The following is a 22,941-nucleotide window of genomic DNA, read 5'->3' as shown; positions in this document are numbered from 1 at the left end:
TATTTCTAGATCTTAATATTATGCACAAGGCAAAATTAATCTTGTATTAAAATGACATCTTCATGAAAGCCTCCCTTTGGGGATATGTAATCTTGCATTTCCTTGCTAAAAAGATGTGGTATGACAGGATGGAATAATAAAAGCCAGGACACAACAGCTGTCCCTGGTGACTAGCACCATATGGTAACCCCATCACAACCTCTTTTAAGTGCACCATGCATTTCAAGTTCACTGGTTTATCAGCCTAGCGCTCAATAATTTTGCATATGGCATACTTGGAGGGGGGGGGGGGGGATAAGAAAGCAAACAGCCTGATGTGTCTTCAAGCTATCACTAGCAAGACTAAAATGGTTTACTGACATGAATATGAAATGTATAAAATCGTTAGTCTTGACTTCAAAATTATTTGATTTTTCTCAGCCGAAAAGGCTACGTCACTTCCTCTATTATAGTTAAGTGTTAGGGTCATTTTCTTGTACCATACCTGTTGCCTGGACAATGAAAGTTCAGGAGTGCACTTTTAGGTCATCTCTGTACTCTGCCCTCCTGTAAGCACATTTCCACTGTTTGTAGTTACAGCACTGTAAAAGCAATAAAGCCTTGACTGGCTGACACCGATGGCCTTTCCTCTTCCAATCTAAGCGTTGCCCTGCACCTACATGCTTTATTGTAGTGTATTATTATGCACTGCATTAGGGCATTAGGGCAGTCTTTCATTTGAATGAGCTGCCAGGGCTCCACAACTGACCTAAACTCCAACCTGCACCATTTTTGCTGGCACAGTGCACCACAAGGAAGCTAGCCCTCTATCACCAAAGTACTGGTACTAGCTTTGGTAGCTGGAGAAAAGTGTGCGTTTGGGGGGCCCTTAGTAGTATTTCAAATCCTTGGCCTTTCTTAGGCGTCTTGTACACTAGCAGCTCCTAAACTTGAGTGTAGGAGCTTTTGGCGTTTTTTTTGCCAAAGTTCCTAAACTCAACTCCATAAAAGATAGTATCCATGTACAAATAGGCTTTTAGCAGAATTTAGGAGCTGCCATGTTTAGGTGAGCTTCAACCTCCCTCTCCTGAACGCAGAAGATTGGCGTTCATGATAGGATTGTTTTGACCGCCAGCCATAGGAAAGTGCAAAATGCTGCAAAAACGTGGCATGATTTTGCATTTTCCTGCAGTCGCTGTAAATGTAGGCAGTGAGTACATGTAGCCTTATAATAAGGAGCCTTGCCAGTCTCTGCTACCTCCTGCACATTCCTACTGGCTATTAAAGGCTGCTTATCGCAATAATTGGCCAATAGGAATGTATGAGGGTGGGGCTTGGTGGCAAGCGCTGACACTAACCAGAAGTGTCAGAGTTGCGCCTGTCAAAATTCCAAGCACTCAACCGAAGCAGGAAAGTTTGTTAGACTGCCGGGGGTATGTGCAGCTGTTTGACTTCTTTCTTCATGACACTCTCTAAGAACTTTACGAAAGCTGCTTAAAACTCGTTAAAACTTTGTATATGCTTGCTATATCTGATGTTCTACAGGCTACAGTTTATAAGCCAAGATTAAACAATGTCTTGGTGTAAGAGGCCTAAAAAAAAAGATGAGTGGGTTTAGATTGCCAAAATTATAGAGCATTCAAACGCTCATAGAACAAAGATCCTCATGTCATTAGTATTATAGAGGAGGAGGTGTAAGGTTTATCTATGGGTTGGAAACGTTCAGCTAAAAAACTAAATCATGCATGAAACACGGATGAACATTATAGTAACAAACAGGTCACTGGGATGAGGAACAATCTAAGCATCGCCTACTAAAAAGGTAGTCTAATCAACAATGTAATGCTGTAAAGACATATCCCATCAGGGAACTGCCCTTAAGTTGAAGTACAACCAAAGCTCATTTGGCTGTACTTCTGTGGATCACAGGAGAGCAGAGCGACCAGTTTTCAATAGGCAGCCAGCTGAAGCCCACTGTTGGCTGACGTCACAGAGCCAGGATTGTAACCATATGGTCAGGATCTGCCCACAACTCTCGACCGGCACCCAGCTCAGCCTCTCAGCGAGCCTTTGAGTGCCAGAGCAGGCTGCTCCCACCCCATTTAGAGCCTAGCGCTAACAGTCACCAGTCCTCTGCTCAGGGAGCTCTGAGAACTGAGTGATCTCTGGTGTTTGATCCCTCGGTTCTCAGCGTTAGAGCCGGCAGGGAACTGATGCTGCATCCACCCAGGTGCGAGTCTAAAAAAAAAAAAAAATGGAATCCCCATATTTCTCTATTAAATATGACACAAGCAGCTGCCATGGACAATATTCCATAAGTGTGGGAACTTGCATAAAGTATATGTGCACCTTGTAGAACAATCCATTCAATTTAAAAATAGAGATGGAAGGCAAAATGTTTTGGTCTCTCAGCTGGATAGGGGGCTTGGAAAGCTAGGGGTGGAAAAACAGCAGCACACAGATCTTCCTAGTGAATAGCTGTCGAGGGTGGGGGGTGTCAGCATAAGTCTGATCACTGGAGGACAGGCAAGCTGTTCTCCCAGGACCACCAGAAAGCAGACCACGCTGGGAAGTATGTGCTCTCATGCCTAGCATGGTCAGTTTGATATAGGGAAGCAGGGGGACTGGCAGGAAAAACAGGAATTTCACACAAAAGAAAGCGAGGACAGGATAATTTTTAACACACGTACATGGTATACAGACATCAGGAATAGGACATGTTGAAGCAACATACAGTATTCTTTAACTTATTATCCTTGACATTTACTTTGAGGGGAAAAAAATAAAAATAAAAAAAAGGAAAAATACAAAACAAAAACAAACATACATCTAGCAATACAATCCCATCCTGGCAGACTTACGGAACTGGGTAAGGGCTTTTTCGCACCTAGGCAGTTTAACACAGCGGTTCAACGCACATTTAAGAACTGGATCCTTTCGGTTTTTTTTTGGTTTTTTTTTAACTCATACAGTGGTTTGGGGGGCACATTCAGCCTGGTACAAACGGGCCGAATATTCAGCATTCAACATTCAGCCCTTGTGTACACAAGCCTGGACGGCTTCTGACGAACCAGCATCTGATCAGCGCTGGCAGCCAATGGCTGCGAGTAGGACTGCAGCAAAAGATTATTTTCATAATCGATTAGCTGCCCGATTGTTTTGATTAATAACCTTAAAAAAAAAAAAAAAATGTGGTGTATAATTTAGTCAATATGTAAAGTTTAAAAAAAAAGGCAATTTATTCTTAAATATCTATATGCAGTGGTAAATATAAATAACCAACTATATGGCTAGAGAGCAAACTCTCTAATCCACTCTGAGAATAACAGACAGAAGAGATATACTGTATATACTGTTAGGAGGTTGAATCTGGTAAAAGTATCAAAAAGTTAGACTGTTTTGCATATTTTCAAACAGAACTGTAATATATTATATGCTGGCCATACAAACACAATGTCTTTTTTTTTTTTTAAGGAAAAGTAATTTTAAGAACATTTGTTCGATTTTCAAATCGTTAGTGGGGTCAAATTGACAGTTTTCAACCACAGTGACAGGAAAATTTCGAAATGGAAGAAAACTTCCTGGTAAAAGGAATTTTCTGACAGTATGTGGGGTTTTCCTTCAGAAATTACATTCATTTTAAAACAATGTTAAAAACAAGATTCTTTCATTGAGCAAACGTACAAAGATTTTTCATATGAATATTCTCATCTGAAAACTGATCTGTGTGGCCAGCATAAGGCTCGGTACACACCTATGCAGTTTGATTTTGAGCCGTTTCTACGGTGCTTTTTGCTGTGCATTAAGTACACTATAGAATGCCTCAATAGCAAGGTAAAGAAAACTTCTGACTTTGGAAGCACTCACTTCCTGCCCAGGACTACATGTCCCATGAGGCATTGCTCCTCACACATTCACAAGTTCTCAGGCACTTACTGACATTGATGGACGATGTACTGAGCTATAGGTGTGCTGCACTGTATTTCCTCATATGTAAACAAATAATGCATTCTGTATGAAAATAGTAATCGATTAGTTGTAGCTCAGTGGGGAGATCGCTGTGTTAACATCAGTTAGTACAGTGAGCTCCTCCGTTTGTTTGTTTTTTGTTCAGCCCGCGGGGTTGAAAGAAAAAGAAATGAAGAAGGTGTGTACTTGGCATTACTTGCAGTGCAGTAGTACTGTCCTACAAAGACAGACACTTGAAAACTGCAGTCAAACTACATTTTAGAAGATTTTGCTTTGAGCTACAACTCTCACCATGCAGATACATGCCGTTAGATAAAAAAAATATTAATATGAAGCTTATGCAACATGAGTAATAAATACATATTCAATTCAGATTTAAAAACACAAGCATTTTATTACGATTTAAAAATAAAAATTCATATTAGTGCAAAAAAAGTTAAAAATTTGATCATGTGTTTCTGGTATATAAAATTGGTTGGTGTATACCAGGGATCTGCAATTAGTGGACCTCCAGCTGTTGCAAAACTACAAGTCCCATCATGCCTCTGCCTCTGGGTGTCATGCTTGTGGCTGTCAGAGTCTTGCTATGCCTCATGGGACTTGTAGTTCTGCAACAGCTGGAGGTCCGCCAATTGCATATCCCTGGTGTATACAATTTCTTGCTCAAGCTGCCTCCTTTTTCTTCCTTTCTCCATTTCTGTATTTGAAGTAGTTTGAGCACCAACAATGTAACGGCATAGCGTCTTTTACAATAGTTATATAAAAGTATATGCCTTTATTTTTTAATAATAATTTTTTTATATATTTTTTTTAATTTAGTATATTTTCCAATATGGCATCTCTTTGAAACATTGCAAGCAATGAAATCCACCTGTTTATCCTGCCAAATATTCTGTGTACTCCAAACTTCCTGTCTGAGCTGACAACGCTGTCTCTGCTACAGTAAACCGCAAGCAGAGTCATCAGCTCCGCCGAGTAACCCCCTGCTGAAATAAACGCCTCTCTCCTCCGTGTCATACCATAAGAAAGGGAGTCTTGTACTCTAGGAGAGCAGAGCTAACACTTCTTGAGATTTCAGTGCAGCAGAGGCACCGCTCATTATAGGAGCTACAGAAGCTGAATGCATGTCTGGAAGATCAACAGGCATTTTGAAGCTTTTCAAAGGAAAAAAAAAACATGAATGTATTGCAGAGATGTACTTCACAGGTTATTTATAGCAAAGCCCAACTGGGTGGGATACATACAAACAAGCACAATGGCTAAGTAGTTAGCACTTCTGCATGCCAGCACTAGGGTCATTGGTTCGTATCCCAACAGCACTACCTGCCTACGGTTAGCATGCCCTCCCTGTGCCTGCGTGGGTTTCCTCCGAGTACTCCTGTTTCCTCCCACACTCCAAAGACATGCTGGTGTAGGTTAACAACTTCAACTATGGAAGATTTTACCCTCTTCCTGACCAGGACATTTACTGCATTGCTTTAACTGACAATTGAGTGGTTACGTGGCGCTGTACCCAAATAAAATTAATGTCCTGTTTTTCCCACAAATAGAGCTTTCTTTTGGTGGTGATTGGTTTGTGCAAAAAGGTAAAGCATCTACAAACTATGGGAGAGATTTGGGGACCCTTTTTTTTTTTTTTTTACTAGCAATGGCGGTGAAAAGTGATTTTTTTAGTGGTGGACAAATTGGACATTAGGTGATACTTTTTTGGGACCAGTGACACCAATACAGTGATCAGTGCTAAAAAAAAATAAACTGTCACAGTATAAATGACAATGGCATGGAAGAGGTAAAAACCAGGGGCCAGCAAAGGGTGAAGCGAGTCCCTTGGGAGGTGTTAAGGCTACTTTCACAATAGGGCCACATCGCTCATTTTAGCAGCACTTTTAATCCCTGCTAGCGGCAAGCAAAGAAAGGGTTAAAACTGCTATGACACTTTCAAAGTGCTGTCCATGCATTCCAATGGGCAGGTGTGGTTTAGGAGCGCTGTATACAGTGATCCCAAACTGCCCCAAAGATTCCGCTTGCAGGACTTTTTCTCCCGTCCCCCAAGCACATCGCCCCAGTGCAAAAGCATACGAGCTTTCACACTGAGGTGGCATTGGAGGCAGTTTTCAGGCACTTGACAGGCATCATTTTTAGCGCTAAAACACCTAAAAATGTCTTCAGTGAAAGAAACCTCACTGTGTGGGGGGGATTTATATACTGGAGTTTACATAGGCAGACCGCTGCTCCGTCTCTCTTCTGAACGCTCGGTGGGTAACGCTCGCCGGACCTGCTGTGTCCAATCACAGTGGGAGTGGTGCGTGCCACCTACACCACGTGTACAAAATCACGTACGTGATGTTGCGCAGCCAGGACACCTTGCCACAGTGTATATGCAAGGGGCAGTCCAGCAGCGGTTGACTGACTCCTGTCTAAACTGCCACTACTATGTGTGAATGTGAGCTAGGGGCCTTGGACAGGTCCTTGAGGGCAAGGAATGATGAGCATATATAATGTACAAGTGCTGCGTAAATTGATGGCACTATATAAAGTACCAGTAATAAACATCAGAAATACAGTTAGGTCCCATTACAAGATGAATAATTAATTTCATGTAAAAGTTATGCATCAGTTATAAAAAAAAGGCAAAAAAGTAATTTCAGGAACACTGGTTTAATAAAGTAAACTGGCACAGGGTGTCAGAATAAGAGGGGTTCAATACACTAAAAAACAAAACACACTCATGTTTGTATCGGATTGTCGACAAATTTCCAGAGAGAAGGGTATATCCAGCCTCCTGGGGGATAACTTGGGAAGGAGAAGGGTAAAAAGGGAGGTTTTTTTTTTGTTTTGTTTTTTGCCACTCTAATATTTTAAGTGTGACTATTACAACAATCAGAAATCATATCTTCAACAATCTAACTATGGGTTTACATTCATCATTGCACCACTGCCTTATCCAACAAGCGCATACTTACTCTGTTAAATAAAAAAAAACAAACAATACCATAACGAGCATTTTTATATCTAACTTTGTACATGGTTCAAGTATCTTTGCTAAACTCATTGGCAAAGCTTTGCAACTAAAATCTGTGTCCAATACATATTATGGCATCCAATCCCTAATAGTAGGAGTTTTTTTTTCACATTTAAGAGCTTTTACTTGGCAATATAAAAGTGTACAATGTAATTTATCTGAAAGAACACAACATAGGACTTGCAGCCTTACACGGGCCTCCACAGTCTACTACTGCCATAGAAGATTTTGTAGTAGAGAAAAATGTGCTACTTTCTTGATCATAAACTCTGGATTTCTACCTTAGAATTAATGTGGTCTTGAGCCATTTGCAAATGTCCATTTTGATCATAAAAAAAAAGTGTGTGTGTTTGTGTGTGTGTGTGTGTGTGTGTGTATATATTTATTTTTTTATGATAAAAATTGACATTTGTAAATGGCTCAAGACCACATTAATTCTGAGGTTGAAATCCAGGGTTTATGATCAATAGAGTAGCACATAATTTTTCTCTACTACTTATATTTTGTACTATTTATATATATATATATATATATATATATATATATATATATATATATATATATATATATATATATATATATATATATATATATATATATATATATATATATATATATATATATATATATATATATATATATTTTTTTTTTTTTTTTTTTTTTCCCTTCAAAGGATTGCTTTGCTGCACTTAAAAACTTTTTTTATTCGTTCACAGATTTGTAAAGTTACATCTCAGAAAGTGTTCAAAAAGATTTCCATTTCGGGCTCACACCCTTCCTCAGATCAGTAACATTTTGATCATAGACATTACAATTTAACATTTTTCCAAAAAGTGCAGCACTCCTTTGGACTTTTTGACTTCTATGTATGGCCATTGGGAAGATCTGATTGCTTTGCCCTAATTGTGGATCGGGTGCAGCTTTCCTTAACCACATTTGAATATAATATTCTAAAAAAAAATATATTTTTTATATTATATTATATATATATATATATATATATATATATATATATATATATATATATATATATATATATATATATATATATATATATATATATATATATATATTAATTATATATTTTTTTATAATTATATTATGTGGTACAAAAATTAAGTAAACCTAAAAAAAAAAAAATGCACAGAGAAAACGCAAATTAAAAATGTAATTATTCATTTTTCCCTTAAGCTTGATGGCATACTGAATCTGAAAATAACCCTGAATATAAAACGACATAGTACAAACACATCAATGTCTCTTGCTTTCAAAGACCATTTTGTCCAAAGCATCACCAGAACCCCTTTGTTCAACATAGCAGAATAAAAAACATTTTTGTCCTCGGGCTTGTGAGCAGCCGTCGCCATAGAAACAAGTTAATAATGGCCCAGCGACTTGCTCAGTGCTGCCTGTGTTCCTGGCTGAAAATTTAACACATTCACAGAAGGAGGGCTGGCTAAAACAAGGGCTGATATTATTAAGGGAATTGGTGCCATTAAACACATGTATAATAAGCAACTGGATAGATTAGTTGTAGGGTAAAATTTAAGTTTTTTCTTTTTTCCACGTAAAAACGGTTACGACAAGGTAAAGGGAATAGCTTTGTAACCCTCAAGCATACAAAAATAGTAGGAATCTTCCACCTATAAAGGACGTGCTTGTCAAGTGACCTCATTTGAAAGAAAGAAGAGCATTTGTCACAGGCCCATGTATTTTGCCTATACTGGCCTGCTTAAGAAACATCTCATGGATTCTATGAGGTAATCCCGTTTCCTGAGAACATCCCCCATGTTTTGGCAAAGGGAAAAGTTTTAATTGCTTCACTAGGCATGAGGCCAGGATTGGCCAAGCAATGTCAATGGTCAGCATTACAGCATCATTGCCTACAGCTCATAGTCAACAGTACGCCTCACATACGTAAATCTGCAATGAGAACTGTCTGTGCTGTCCATAACAAGTAGGATCCCTTCATTATTCATGAAAGTCAAAGCGTAAAAACAAATAGAAGAGATTGTTAAATACAGGAAAGACAATTTATCATTCAGCATCTTAACATAGAAATCCAACCAAAACGTTGTGAACAGAGCAGGAAACAATAGAACCCCATCGGCATTTATTGCTGCCCATGTCCCTTTGAAGACTAATTCCAGTGTGGTCACTGGAACAGGAAGTGAACAGAATCTGAGAGCAACACAGAAAGAAAATGAGGGAAATTCTTATCAAAAGCAATAAATGTATAGAAAATTCTAACCTCTCTGGCTTGGGTTTAACTTAAAGTGGTTGTAAACTTCAAAAACATGTAATATGAACAAAAGCATAGCCTTCTATATTGTGTGCTTGTCTCAATCCTGAGCACTAAAGTGTCATTTGTCTGCTTCCTCGTTCCTCTGCCATCAGCATGAGTCACTTCTGACACCAAGAGAAAAATGGTGACAGGGGAGGGCACAGTTTGTGATGGACAACCTCAGCTCTGTTCCTGTGTGTTTCTTCCAATCAGCTCTCAGAATTCTCCTCACTAATGTAACTTCAGCTCTTCTCCCCCTACTTTTCAGAGCTGAAAATTCCTGTGTAAATTCTGCACTTTGAACCTGTAGGGGAAAGACGTCTTAGATAAAACATACACAACTTCTATAGGGGGGGATTTGCTTTGTCTCTGCATCATCTGTGGCCAATCACTTCAACAGGTATACTTGAGGGTTTCCAACCACTTTAAACTTGAACTGCTTCCGGACTGCCCACCATACATATACAGCGGCAGGCCAGCCCAGGTGCAGGAAACAACGTACCTGTACAATGTTTCGCCCTTGGGGTCTGGGGTGCACACCGCCGGTGACCTGCTCCTGTGGCGATTGGACACAGCGAGAACCAGTCAGTGGGTCTGGCAGCTGCAATGGCTGCCAGGACCCGCTGATCACTCATTAGAAAGGCAAAGAACGGAGGTCTACATATGTAAACAAGGCAGACCGTCATTCTGTCAGCAGGGAAGAGAGATCTCGTGTTCCTGCTAATCAGGAACACAGATGTCTCTCTTCCTCCAGTCAGTACATCCCCCCCACAGTTAGAAATCACCCCCTAGGAGCACACTTAACCCTTTGATTGCCCCTGGTGTTAACCCCTTCCCTGCCAGTGTCATTTACACAGTAATGCCCTGTACACACAGTCAGACATTAAGAGGCCAGTAGCCAATAGCTTTCGTCTCGACATTTATTCTGAGCGTGCGTGGCACTTTGTGCATCGGAATTGTCTACACACGATCGGAATTTAAACAATGGGATTTTGTTATCGGAAAATTTTAGATCCAGATCGTAAACTTTGTGTGTCGGAAATTCCAACGGAAAAAGTCAGATGGAGCTCACACACAATCAGAATTTCCGACAGAGTCCGATCCTACATTTACCGCTGGAAAGTCCGACTGTGTGTACGGGGCATAACAGTGCATTCTTTTAGCATTGTTCACTGTATTAGTGTCACTGGTCCCCAAAAAGTGTCACTTAGTGTCCAATTTGTTTGCCGCAATCCTGCTACAAATTGCTGATCACCAATGTCATAAATCTATCCCATAATTTGTAGACGCTATAACTTTGCGCTTATTAATTTCTTTCAACCAAAAATATGTAGCAGAATACACATTGGCCTAAATTGATAAAGAAATTCGATTTTTTAATTTTTTTAAAAGTAAAAAAAAAAAATTTTTTTTCAAAATTGACGGCCTTTTTGTCGATGGCGCAAAAAATAAAAACCACAGAGGTGATGAAATATCACCAAAAGAAAGCTCTATTTGTGGGAAAAAAAAAAAAAAGACATTCAATTTTATTTGGGTACAGCTTTGCACGAGTACACAATTGTCAGTTAAAGCAACGTATTGCCGCATCGCAAAAAATGGCCTGGCCATTAAGGAGGGGAAACCTTCTGGGGCTGAAGTGGTTACAGGTTCAGTTAAGGGTTTCTTTAGGAAAAGATGGGGGGTTTCTGGCAAGGAAACCTTGTCAACCAATTAGCTTTTTGGAAGGGATACCCCATCAACCAAACAGTGACCTCCTTGCCTAATCTAGCAAATCAAACACATAAGCTTGTAGTTTGCTATAAGCAATGGGCTGTTCTTTCCGACCCTTTAAAATACGAAGCTCACTTGACTTCTGATGGAAATGGGACAGGGAAGCAAATAAGCACTGAAAACATATGTAATAGATGAGAGGAAATAATGCATCTATTATAGCAAAGGGGACACAGCAAAAGCTGGAATACATTCCACCAACATATACAAGTGAAATATGTACCAGTCATTATTATGGCAGAAAGCAATACAGTGCTGAAGACTTGGCAGCAAATTAAAATAGTAAAAGGCAACAACCTAATTGTTTTTTTGAGGTGCAGTTAGCTATAATACAGCTAAAAAATAAATAAACCTCTAGGCTACACTGACTTTATTAACTGCCAAACACTCATAATTAAGTCGCCACCACTTTTTTTGTACTGTACTGTCGAACACCGTTTACTATTCATTTTAAATGCATCAAAAATATGGGAAGGGGCGTGTGAAAGGACATGTGCATTCAGATGGGAGGGTTCCAGGTCTTCATGTATGTTAGGTTGGCAGACATGTATTCCCTTTCAGAAGTTTGGTTGGGGAAAAAAAAAAAAAAAAAAAAAAAAAAAAAAAAAAAAATTCTCCCACATCCCCCCCCACAGCTGTGGAAGTTGTCAGGCAGTATTGTCTCTCAGGGTTCTCAGGAAGTCTAGACTTTTCATATGCAAAGCTGGGAAACTAGTGCACTCCAGAACAGGAGCAGAAGGGGCAGCATATAATGCTGAAAGGAGAACAGTGCCTTGACCCGAATATGTCAAACATTAATTAAGGTCAGGAAACAATTGAAATCCTATGATGATCACTCTAAAACTGAAATGCAGGGCCCATGAATTGTAGTTCAAAGACTGAATCTAAACTGGGATCCACAAAAAGTGTGGAGAGAAGACATTTTTTTGAAAGTATGTATATTCGCTGGAAAAAAAATACAGTTAGGTAAATTAATCAGTGAAGCTTATGCTGTTGGTCTGCCCTAGAGTATTTTAAAGGATCACAGGAGTGCAGTTTGTTCTGCACTCGTGACTAGGGTTGCACCAATACCGAGTATTTGCACAAGTGTCGGTACTCGTGCAAATTCACCGATACCTGAAACCGATACTTTCAGGCTCAGGTTCTTTGAGCTGTCAGTGGGTCTCCCTTGTTGACAGCTGAAGTGTTAAGTCTGGTAATTGGAGCTGTCAAAAAAAGAAAAAGCAGCCGGTGTTCTGACATATAGCGTCCGGCCATCTATAAGTGTCCACCCTGTACTGCACAGTACGGAGCAGAAGGAGATTCTGAAAATCTCCAAAGATGAACGGCGCCTGCGCCGTGAGTCAAGGTGCAAGCCCCACCATCCAAGTGGACATAGGGCTGCACATATTAGAGGGCCCGCTCGCCATGCTTCGGGCACGGCCTCGCTGCACTCGGCTCTTTTTATTCTAACTCTATGTCCACTTGGATGGTGGGGCTAGAACCTGGACTCACGGCGCAGGCGCCGTTCATCTTCGGCTATTTTCAGAATGTGGTTGTCCTGTGTACTGCGCATGTCTATCCGTTGGGGGACATTATGTGATAGGACACCGGCAATGCTGAAACACAAAAAGAAACAATGTTTCTTTTAATTTTTGTATCTTTCTGTTTCTTTATCGGCAGATCAAAGGGATGAACACATTTTCCTCTATTTTACCCCTTATTAACCATTAATTTACTCTAATTAGCTTTAAATGAACTCCCTATTCTCCTCCATTTATTATTTTCTTGCTTTTTTTGTTCACCTCTATTTTATAAACAATAAAAACTTTTTTGTTTGCTTTGTTCGTGAATATTTTTACACATATATTAACATATATTTACACATTTCACATTGAAATATTGCAAAGCTTAAAAAAAAAAAAAAAATTATATATATATATATATATATATATATATATATATATATATATATATATATATATATATATATATATATATATATATATATATATATATATATATATATATCTTTTTAGTTTGTAAATAACTTTTCAATGCTTTGTACCAAAACATAACAGTTGTGGTAGGTATTGGTATCGGTGCGTACTAAAAAGTAAAAATCGGTACTCATAAATAAATGTATCAGTGCATCCTAACCAGTGACTAATTTTTTCAGCAAACAACGGTCTGAAGTCAGGGTCTGCTGATGTCACAGAGCAGGTCCAGGCTCAAGCAGGATCGCAAAAATGGAGATCTGTCCAAATGTCTGGACTGGCACCCAGCTCAGCCTCTCAGTGAGCCGCTGAGAGCCTGAGCCGTCCGCTCCCGTATCCTCCACAGCCCAGCGCTCCAGTGGGCAAGGGGGTAGAGCAGAAAGTGGTGACTAACAGTCACCAGCTCTCTGCTCAGGGAGGTGTGAGAACCAAGCTATCGTGGTGTTTGATCGCTCTGTTCAGTCTTAGAAGCGCTGGGGGACAGATGTAGCATCAGATCAATGCTGCATCCACCCAAGTACGATTATTAAATCATGAAAAAATACATATACTTCTCTTCAGGCAACAACTGTGCCAACATACAGGCACCTTTTTCATACCCGTGGGGAGCCTTCTGAATACCAATCAAGTCTTTACATAGGCCCGTGACTTCTCTTTAAGTCCAAATTATGTCCCACGCGTCCATACACTAAATCAATCTCCTGCCATTTAAAAATATCAAAGACAAAAATGTAAAATTCAACTTCACGTTTAATGTCCCTTTAAACAGGCACTAACAGGTGCACTGTATAAACCGGCTACATGAAGTATACAGCACTGTGTTCCAGCATCGGGGTGAAAAATTCTTGTTCCACTCCTAGAACAAAACATTTTCCAGCTGAGCACTGTTCAGCAAAGCACCCTCTGATTGCTATCATCTTACAAAAATAATAATGAGATAGACTGCATTAGGAATATTAAAGTGGTTGTAAACCCTTACATATATCCGGTTAAGTGACTAATCTCAGGCGATACACAGAAATGAAAGAAAACCTTCTATATAAGTTGTACCTGTTTATCTGTAGTCTTCTCTACAGCAATTCAATTCCAGAATTTTTAAACCTCGTCTGAGCTGTCAAAGCAGGGGGCAGAGAGCTGACGTTACACTCAGTGAGGAGAGCTCTGAGAGCTGATTGGAAGGAAGGGACACACCCCTTTCACACAATACACATGAAGAGAGTCAATCAGCTTTTTTTTTGGCATCAGGAAAACTTGTCAGAAGTGATTCATGCTGATAGAGGAACAAAGAAGCTGACAAAAGTGACAGCGCTCTTAATTGAGACAAGTACACACTATAGAAGGATAGGTTTTCTTCATGTTTAACGTCTGAAGTTTACAACCACGTTAAGTTATCTACTATGACATTAGGTGGTTCTGTGTATATATTTTCACAGTTTCTCAGTGTGGTTGTTTATTTCATTCTTACATATCTACGAGCTTGTAATACAGAAGATGTTTGCAAGATTGCTAACACATTGCTGATTGGGTTGCTCAAGGCCTCTTCTCGCTATTGAGTAGTCTAATGAGCAGCAGTGTTGGCCATCCATGCTGACAGCATGATCCATCAGACCTAGATGATTCAGGCAAGTGTTATTTGCCACATTTGTGGTACAGCATTTCTACTGTAGCGATCACATCTTCAGTCCCTGCCCAGGAATACCTTAGCAGATAACTAGTGGACTGGAAAGTTAGCAACGGTTGATACATGGGACTCAAATTAACCACTGCAGAAAATCTGGACATCTATAGACACATTGAAGTGTTTCTTTAGCCTGTTCACAAGCTTTGCATAATCTAACTCCTTCTCCCTTCCTGCTACACAATCGCTGAACTTTTTTTGGAAATACAATTTTTTCTCAAACCTCCCGACTACTCACCCCTATTCAAGAATGGCATCCCATTCCCCAAAGCCTTCTGAGATGACCTTGTCACTCATCCCACAATACTTCAGACCTTATACATATATGGAAGCAAGAAATGAATCAGCGCAATAGATATATCACAGAGACAGCAGCTGAACACTGAGGACCAACTTATCAAATCCTTACAGAGAAATAAATACAAAGCAGTGTCCAATTTTTTTAGACAAAAAAAATACATAATATATAATAATTGCAAGAAAATAAAGTCCATAGAAACACCAACAAGTGTCCATACAGGGTGATCCTATTTATGAACAAGCACGGTGTGAGACATTCTCTTCAACCAAGTGATCTCCTCCACCAATCGAGAGTGCTAGCAGCTCACCTCATCTGATGGACCCCTCAGCATGGATAGGGTCAAACAAGCAGTCCCTTAATACAGGGTAAATATGGTATTCCACGTTCACCTCTATAGCGCTAGGGCTATAATTCTAGGCAGTGTAGATCACACATATCCAGAAGTAAGCGCCACCGGTTTACAAACTAACGGACAATGGCAATAAGGGTACACAATAGTGCTCTCTGTATAGTAAAATGAATACGAATTTATTAAATGACTGTTGCACTTACATGTTGTTGCACTGTTCCCCAGTGCGAAGGATCAATAGTAAAAACGATTGTAATAGCCACAAGTGTGAACGGAAGACGCGGGAAGTCGTGGCTATTATGATCATTTTTAATATTGTTCCTTCGCACTGGGGAACAGCGCAATAACATGTAAGTGCAATAGTCTTTAATAAATTCATATTAATTTTACTATACAGAGAGCACTATTGTGTACCCTTATTGCCATTTGATTTCCGTTCATTTGCAAACCGGTGGAGCTTACTTCTGCATATATGTGATCTACACTGCCTAGAATTATATCCCTAGCGCTATAGGAGGTAAAAGTGAAATACCATATTTACCCTGTATTAAGGGACTGCTTGTTTGACCCTATCCCTGCTGAGGGGTCCATCAGATGAGGTGAGCTGCTAGCACTCTCGATTGGTGGAGGAGATCACTTGGTTGAAGAGAATGTCTCACACCGTGGTTGTTCATTAATAGGATCACCCTCTATGGACACTTGTTGGTGTTTCTATGGACTTTCTTTTCTTGCAATTATTATATATGTCTTTTTTGTCTAAATGTTTTGCGCTGCACTGCTTTATTATATCTCTCTCTCTATAGAGAGAGATATAGATATAGATATATGCTCTTTAGAATGAAGGACATTAAAAAATTACTAAGTGCAAAAGTTTAGTGTGCATCTTGTAGCAGTGAAAGATTTCCATTTTCGACAAATGGCAAATTCTGCGGACAGACCGAACATTCTGTAATGAAGATACTTTAGGGAGTTTTTTTTTTTAATGTCTCCCAACAGGACTTTTGAATAGGTACTATTACTGTGCGTGGCAGATTTATTGTTCTATTCAACATTTGTTGCTAAATCAAATAGGTACATAGCGAAACAAAAGAAAAAAAAAATGTATGTTGCATAATGGCTTAAATTTGTTAGATTTGTATTTCATCTTTTAAAACAGAAAGCCATTTTACAAAGTGTTTATTTTTTTTTCAAGGAGTTGTAACTTTCATAATTTCAAATGCTGAACGGACCCATATAAAACCACAATCATCAATAGCCTGCTCAACCTTTGTCATTAATGTTTTAAAGATTCGCATTTTTATGCTATTTATTACACAGATACAACCATGACCGGCTGCATTAAACATCATAAAAAAGGTATTTCAAATTACACAAGATGCAGTCATCTGCCAGGCAGATCGCAATGTGTAATCTGGACAATCAAATGTGATAAGCAGTAGCTATTAACTACCGCACTCCATGTGAACTCGGAATCTATCCCATCCATTCATTTACCTCCAGTCCCCAAGGGACTCATACTGCCGCTCATTGCTGGCACTTGCTGTGGCCTTGAACTCCCGTACATCCAGTGGTACCTGCCAATTTCCATTTCAGGTCTGCTGCTGTTCACTGCCAATTTTAGGTGGTAAAAAGTCAGTTCTCCTGCATACGATTTGAAATCAAAACCACAATTTACAGGCAAAGCTATTTAGCACTATCTAGTCATGATTATCTACTCTTCTACTTCTACATATAAGATAGGTTAATATAGCATGACTGAACACTAATGCCTGTTAATGATGGTTAGGAAGATGCTGTTTTAGAAAGTGTAGAAAAGGTCACACAAATAAGGTGGCTTTGCCATGATTGCAGTAAACCTTGCATTGGGACTTCAGCAATATTCACATTGACACTTCATGGAGTACTAAAGTGCACCTGTCGTTTGCTTCCCCCCCCCCCCCAATCTAGATTATAGAAAACCATTCATGTGATCACAATCATAAAATCTCTTTACATAAGAATCTCTTGCCAAACAAGCCTGCGAGCAATTACTCATTTGGTAAAAAAAATACTTCCTAAAGGTAAGTTTGGAACTTTGCTGACCATTTAAGGACATGTCCCAGTGGAACAGAAACTTTCTGGGTGGACCACACGAGCTGAAATCACACTGCAGCAAAAAGTAGTGTATGCATTACTTTAAAAAAAATTAAAATACTGCAACTGGATCACATGGTACTTCTGTACCAATGTGATTTGGTGCTGGCAAGCGTACTGCGTTCATGACCTGCATTTGGGGTGTTAGTACTGTACTGGCAACCACTGCAGATTGCAAGTGCAGTGCGTTTTGAACATGGTGCAGGAAACACAGGTTTCCCACTCCGGGTTCTGGTGTGAACAAGCACTAAAGTAGAACCAAAAGTAAAAAAACATAATTTTGGAAATGTAAAAGAGGGTTATAACCTGTCAGTTTTTTGCCATCTGTTCCATTTGAGAGATTTACCTTCACTTCCTGTTTCACAGGCAAAATTTGAAGTGAGGCTATCTTGCAAATTAGAGAAACCATTGGGCTCTCCAGATCACCAGAACTAGTGAACATATTGGAAGATTTCCCCCTATTCTACTTTTCTGGGGATGACTCGGTTTTTTTTTTTTTTCACTTTTACTGGCAACTGTAAGCTGGTGGGCTTTGTTCACTTCAAATGGAATTTGCACTCCCATTAGAGAGAGCAGAAATAGCTCTAAAGAAAACGTGGTGCGGAGCTAGTATTCAGTGAGATACCACATGGGCAAAACTATGCTGTCAAGCCTCCGAAATGTTGAGCTCAGGTGCACAAAACCAGGTCCACATGAGTTTGATGTAGAGAAACTTGAGTTGCTCTGACCTCAAGCCTACAGAACACTTTGGAATGAAATGGAATTAAAAACCAGTTTTTTTTTCAATCCAACATTAGTAGCCAACTTCACAAATGCTCTTTTTGACTAAAGGAGAACACATTGCTAAAGACACTTTTTTTGGTAAGCTTTTCCAGAAAAGTGGGCTATTATAGCCATAAAGTTGGGGAGCAACTGCATATTTTTGTCCAGTTCTTTTGGAATGGGATACCAAACAAGCTCCAACAGCTATGATGATCAGGTGTCCCCAAATGTTTCAGTTTGGGGTTGGGTAGAAATGAGCTCAGGCATCCTCCAAACTCCTTGACTAAGGCAGAAAATACAAGGAGCAAATTATTTTCCTGCCACCACGATTGATCAACTTGGGTACATTCAGCCTGCCCATATATGGTTCGAATCTCAGCCAGTTCAGCAGGAGATCCGAACAGTGTATGGCCTGCCTAAATATGGGCACACCCATTTGTTTACATGTGCTATGAAGTGAAGAATGACTTGCCCTGCAGCTGACTGGACCAGAAAATAGCAAAGCGAAAATTCAGATTGAGAGTTTGGAGGATGCCCATGCTCACCTCTAGTTACAAACCAGGTCTAGGAAGTTGTATTGACGCTTCACATTCCAAGACTGCCCAAAAGCACTCCACAGAAAAGTAAACCAATAGACTGCAAATAAAAGTTCTCATCTAAGTTTGCATCATAAAGTGGTTGTAAACCCTTACAATCCACTTTTGACTACAGGTAAGCCTATAAAGGCTTACCTGTAGTTATCCCAGATATCTCCTAATCCTGACTGTTTAGGAGATATCCCATGTATCAGCATGTGCCGACGTCATCGGCACATGCGCACCGACGCTGTTGCTTCAGTTAGTGTGCCGTTACCGGCAGCTCTCGGAAGTCTGGGAGCGATGTCGCCGGCGGGAGCTGTGTTCTGGGACAGCTGTGGGGGCTTTGATCTAAGGAGAGCATTGCCTGTGTCTTGCAGGGTTTTTTTTTTGTGGGCTTACCACCACTTTAAAAGTTTTTTTTTTCCCCCAATCATACTTACCTAGGTGGATGCAGCATTGGTCCAAATCTGCATCTGTCCCCCGCTAGCTCCAACACCAAGAATCAAGCGATCTAACACCACTGATCACTCGGTGAGCAGAGAACAGCCTAGATCCACATTAGGTGATATGAACTGAGGCACGCACACACCATGTTGGGATGCTTTTTTTTTCCTTTTTTATTTCAGAGGTTTACAAATAAAGGGTGGCATGTGCTAGAAAGCAGGACTCCAGCTATAAAAAGGATAATATCCTATGAAAACCCAATAGGCATAAGATTACAAAAGCAGTTTTTGATGCAATATTTATATCCAGTCCAAAGCCATACTTATACTTCTGCCACTGGATGTCCTCAGCCTGATAGCCAACATCACTTAATCTGCTTACTCTGAGCCCATGTTAAGCCTGTGACTGAGAAATAAAAAGAAACCTGGCAAAGTGATGAGCCAATTTCTATGTCACTCTGATTAGGTGCTGCTTCCTCCTCTCACACCCCTGCACTGTTGTACAGGGAATACAAGAGGCTGACACCAGGTTAACTTCTGGCACCAACACTGCTTGCAAAAACACATACATTATACACACACACACACACACACACACATATATATATATATATATATATATATATATATATTTTTTTTTTTTAAGTACTAATGAATACAGAGCTGCATTTGCCTTTTACAATGGTCCCCATTTCAGCTTGAACTCTTTTCCACCCCCAATCCCTATATTAACAATTCTCAGCACGATGCCTTGTGTAGAGGATGTTAATAAAAACCATCCCATGCTGGCCGCTAGTTCTGTAACACGGCTGTATCCGATGGCGGTCATTGTCAGATGCAGCGATTAGAAACCAATCACCGTTTATCCTAATGAGGTGATGACTATAGTGATTACATAAAATTGTTTACAAACAAGGTGGTGCTAGTCAGCTGAACTGTCATTGTGCCTCTCACTGGGCAGAAGCAATTGACCAGCTACAGCTATTTAAAGTGATAAGACACCTGTTAAAAAAATAAGGAGTAACTAAAGTTAAAAATAAAAAAACTGATTATTATAGGCTGCCAAAGACATACATGTTTTTAGCTAATAAACTAAGCAGGGAATTAAAATAATCTACCAAAAATGTATATGTATATATATTATTCAGTGGTGCATGCGACTAATATTAGGCCTGGACACCAGGGAATTGATGGTCTGTGGTCAAACAGATAAAAGAAGCATAAAAACAGAGTCAGGCTCAACTCAAACAATAAAAGTTACATGCAGGCTATTGATAACTCTCAAACTTTAATGGCAAGACATTTCCACCAGAGTCAACTCAACTGCTGGTACCAATACAAAGCAAAGTCGATTCACGCTGGATTATTCATAATGCCCCACAGGACAATAATTTAGGAATCCAGCTGCAAACGACACGGTTTTGGCTGTGTGTGTGGTTGGGCAACTTCTGTAAAAGGAGTCTTGCTGCTGAATTTTCCAAGAGATATAAAAAACTAAATCAATCTGCTCTCCCCAAAGGGACATTAAACTTAAGATATTTACGCAACAATTTAACAGTTGATACATTCTATTTTTTATATCATTTATACGATTTTCAATTTAAATCATAGATAAAAGTCGTACAGAGTTGGTAAAACTCCATACGTAGTAGTTGAGATACAATTCCAGTAGAGATCATATCGAAACAGTGACTGCAAAAGTGAGTTTTGTCATAACAAACATGTCCTTACTAAAAAGTTATTAAGACCCCATTCACACAGTGGGCAATTTTCTGCTTAAAGCTTGTAGCTCTCACATGCTCAACAAAGAAAATCCCATTAATTTCAATTAATGAACATGAGCTTCTTTTAGGCAGATTGATCCCATAGACTTGAATGGGAATGCCTGAAAAACGCACATGAGCGTTTTAGAAGCGTTTTAGGATTGCTTTGCCACATGTTTTCTGGCAAAACAACAGTACCCATAATCTCCTCCCCCCTAGCGCTTTTAAGTGGCTAAAATATAAAAAACCTAGTCACAGCCCTATCTGGAACAATACTTACCAGGAACTGGCAAAGCTGCAGTGTGCAACCCAGTGGCGAGCATATGGAGTTACTCTTCTCCATCACATTTTAAGCAATGACAGGTTGCTCCCATTTGCCCAGATGCAAGCCAGACATGGTTTTGTCAAACAAAATGTACTTCCCCCTACCTTCAATTGCAGCATGCCATTTATGCGCAAGCATCCTTCCAGCAGGCGGTGCCATCTCCCACTCCTCTTTTCAATATGATGCAGCAATCCACATCCACTAAAGGGTTCATCTCCAGGTGTGAAGCTGCTGCCAGAGTACTCTGAGAATTTTCCCCAACATGGCTATGGAAAAATGGGTTGGAGGAGGTGGGCGATATAGATTGGGATCAGTGGTCGGAGACCCTGGAATTGGTCCACGGCTATTCATTAAATGTAACCCAAAGACTGTCCCAACTATATATATTTTATTGCAGGTTCATCATACCCCACTTAAATTGTTTGCTCTTGGACTCCACCCAGACTCATTGTATGCTAGATGCAAGCGAGCTAATGGGGGATCTGATACATCTCCTTTGGTGGTGCCCAAATATGCACCGCTTTTGGACTGGCATAGTAAACACCATTAACAATACTTTTCTTAGTAACCGTCTCTTGACCCTAAACCATGCTTATTGGGTATACTGGATGAGGTTAAAACAGACAAATATCAGGAGAGGCAGTGTACAGAGCACAGTTCCAAGTTCGAAAGCTGATCTTGTAACATTGGATCTCTCAAACCTGTCCAACTTTAGAGATGTGGTTAACCAATATGGGATTAACTTTGAAATACATAAATTCTATATAAATCATATTTAAATCAGAACACCTGACACTTGAAAAGATTTGTAAAAGACTTCTAATACGCTTTTAAAACAAACACTTGTGATATGCCTGTAGCCCTCACATAAAAACGCCCGAAAATCACTCTGCTCAGGTGTGAACGGAGGCCAAGTATGGAGAATCTGAGTTGACCATTGAACACATTTGTTTTAATTTACTCAATGTTGGCTTATAAATTAAATTTCCATGCATAAAAATGAAAGTGCAAGTCATTTGTATTTTTTTTCTTTAGAAGTGGTTGGCTCAAACATCTTGCCGATAGTTTTGCTGCTGTTTGAATGGAGTTTCAAAGAAAAGTGCGGCACGGTCTTACACACAGATATCATTCATGGAAATCCGTTGATGAGAAGGACTCATTTTCCAATGTCCTAGTAAAGGCCTGGATAGCATCAAAGCTTTGATGGTTTTTAGATGGCAAGGCCAGACGAAAGCCTTAGCACATCAAACAATCCTGCTGAAGTATTGGGACATACAGAGACTCTTGTTATTTTTGGCACCTACCTTCAACACTGACTAGCCTCCAGGAAACATCACATTCAAATGTATTCTAATACAGAATGCACTTGGAACTAAATCTACGCCACTATTTTGCAGAGGAAAAAATAAAGTAGAATGAACTCAGGCGTATCACTATTTGTGCTTAGTATAGCACCTTTTTGATGGGATATTTTCAACCCTGGACAGAAAAATAAAAGTATTTGCCAAAGTAGTCCCCTGCTTTACCGGTTCCACTGTCCCGTTAATCTACAACATGTTTACAAAAAGAACCTGAACATTCCCATTGATCACGATACAGTATTAAAAAT

General features: G+C 39.7%; 1 protein-coding gene across 6 annotated transcripts in view; it reads right to left on the bottom strand.

Moving 5' to 3' along the window:
• The window catches only part of GPM6B (glycoprotein M6B), a 153,275-nt gene that overhangs the window by 27,198 nt on the left and 103,136 nt on the right, over nt 1-22,941 (bottom strand). For 3 of the 6 annotated variants that reach the window (XM_077482522.1, XM_077482521.1, XM_077482523.1), the window contains exon 2: nt 16,823-16,936. The exons of the other annotated variants lie outside the window; for them this stretch is intronic. In XM_077482522.1, coding sequence (XP_077338648.1) covers nt 16,823-16,936 — 114 coding nt within the window. The remainder of the gene's footprint in view (nt 1-16,822; nt 16,937-22,941) is intronic. 6 annotated transcript variants of the gene reach the window in all.

Source organism: Lithobates pipiens, unplaced genomic scaffold, assembly GCF_037356315.1.
Source record: "Lithobates pipiens isolate NorthernLeopardFrog02 unplaced genomic scaffold, aLitPip1_a1.2 Scaffold_16, whole genome shotgun sequence".
Lineage (NCBI taxonomy): Eukaryota > Metazoa > Chordata > Amphibia > Anura > Ranidae > Lithobates > Lithobates pipiens.
This window is presented reverse-complemented; position numbering and strand designations above follow the sequence as displayed.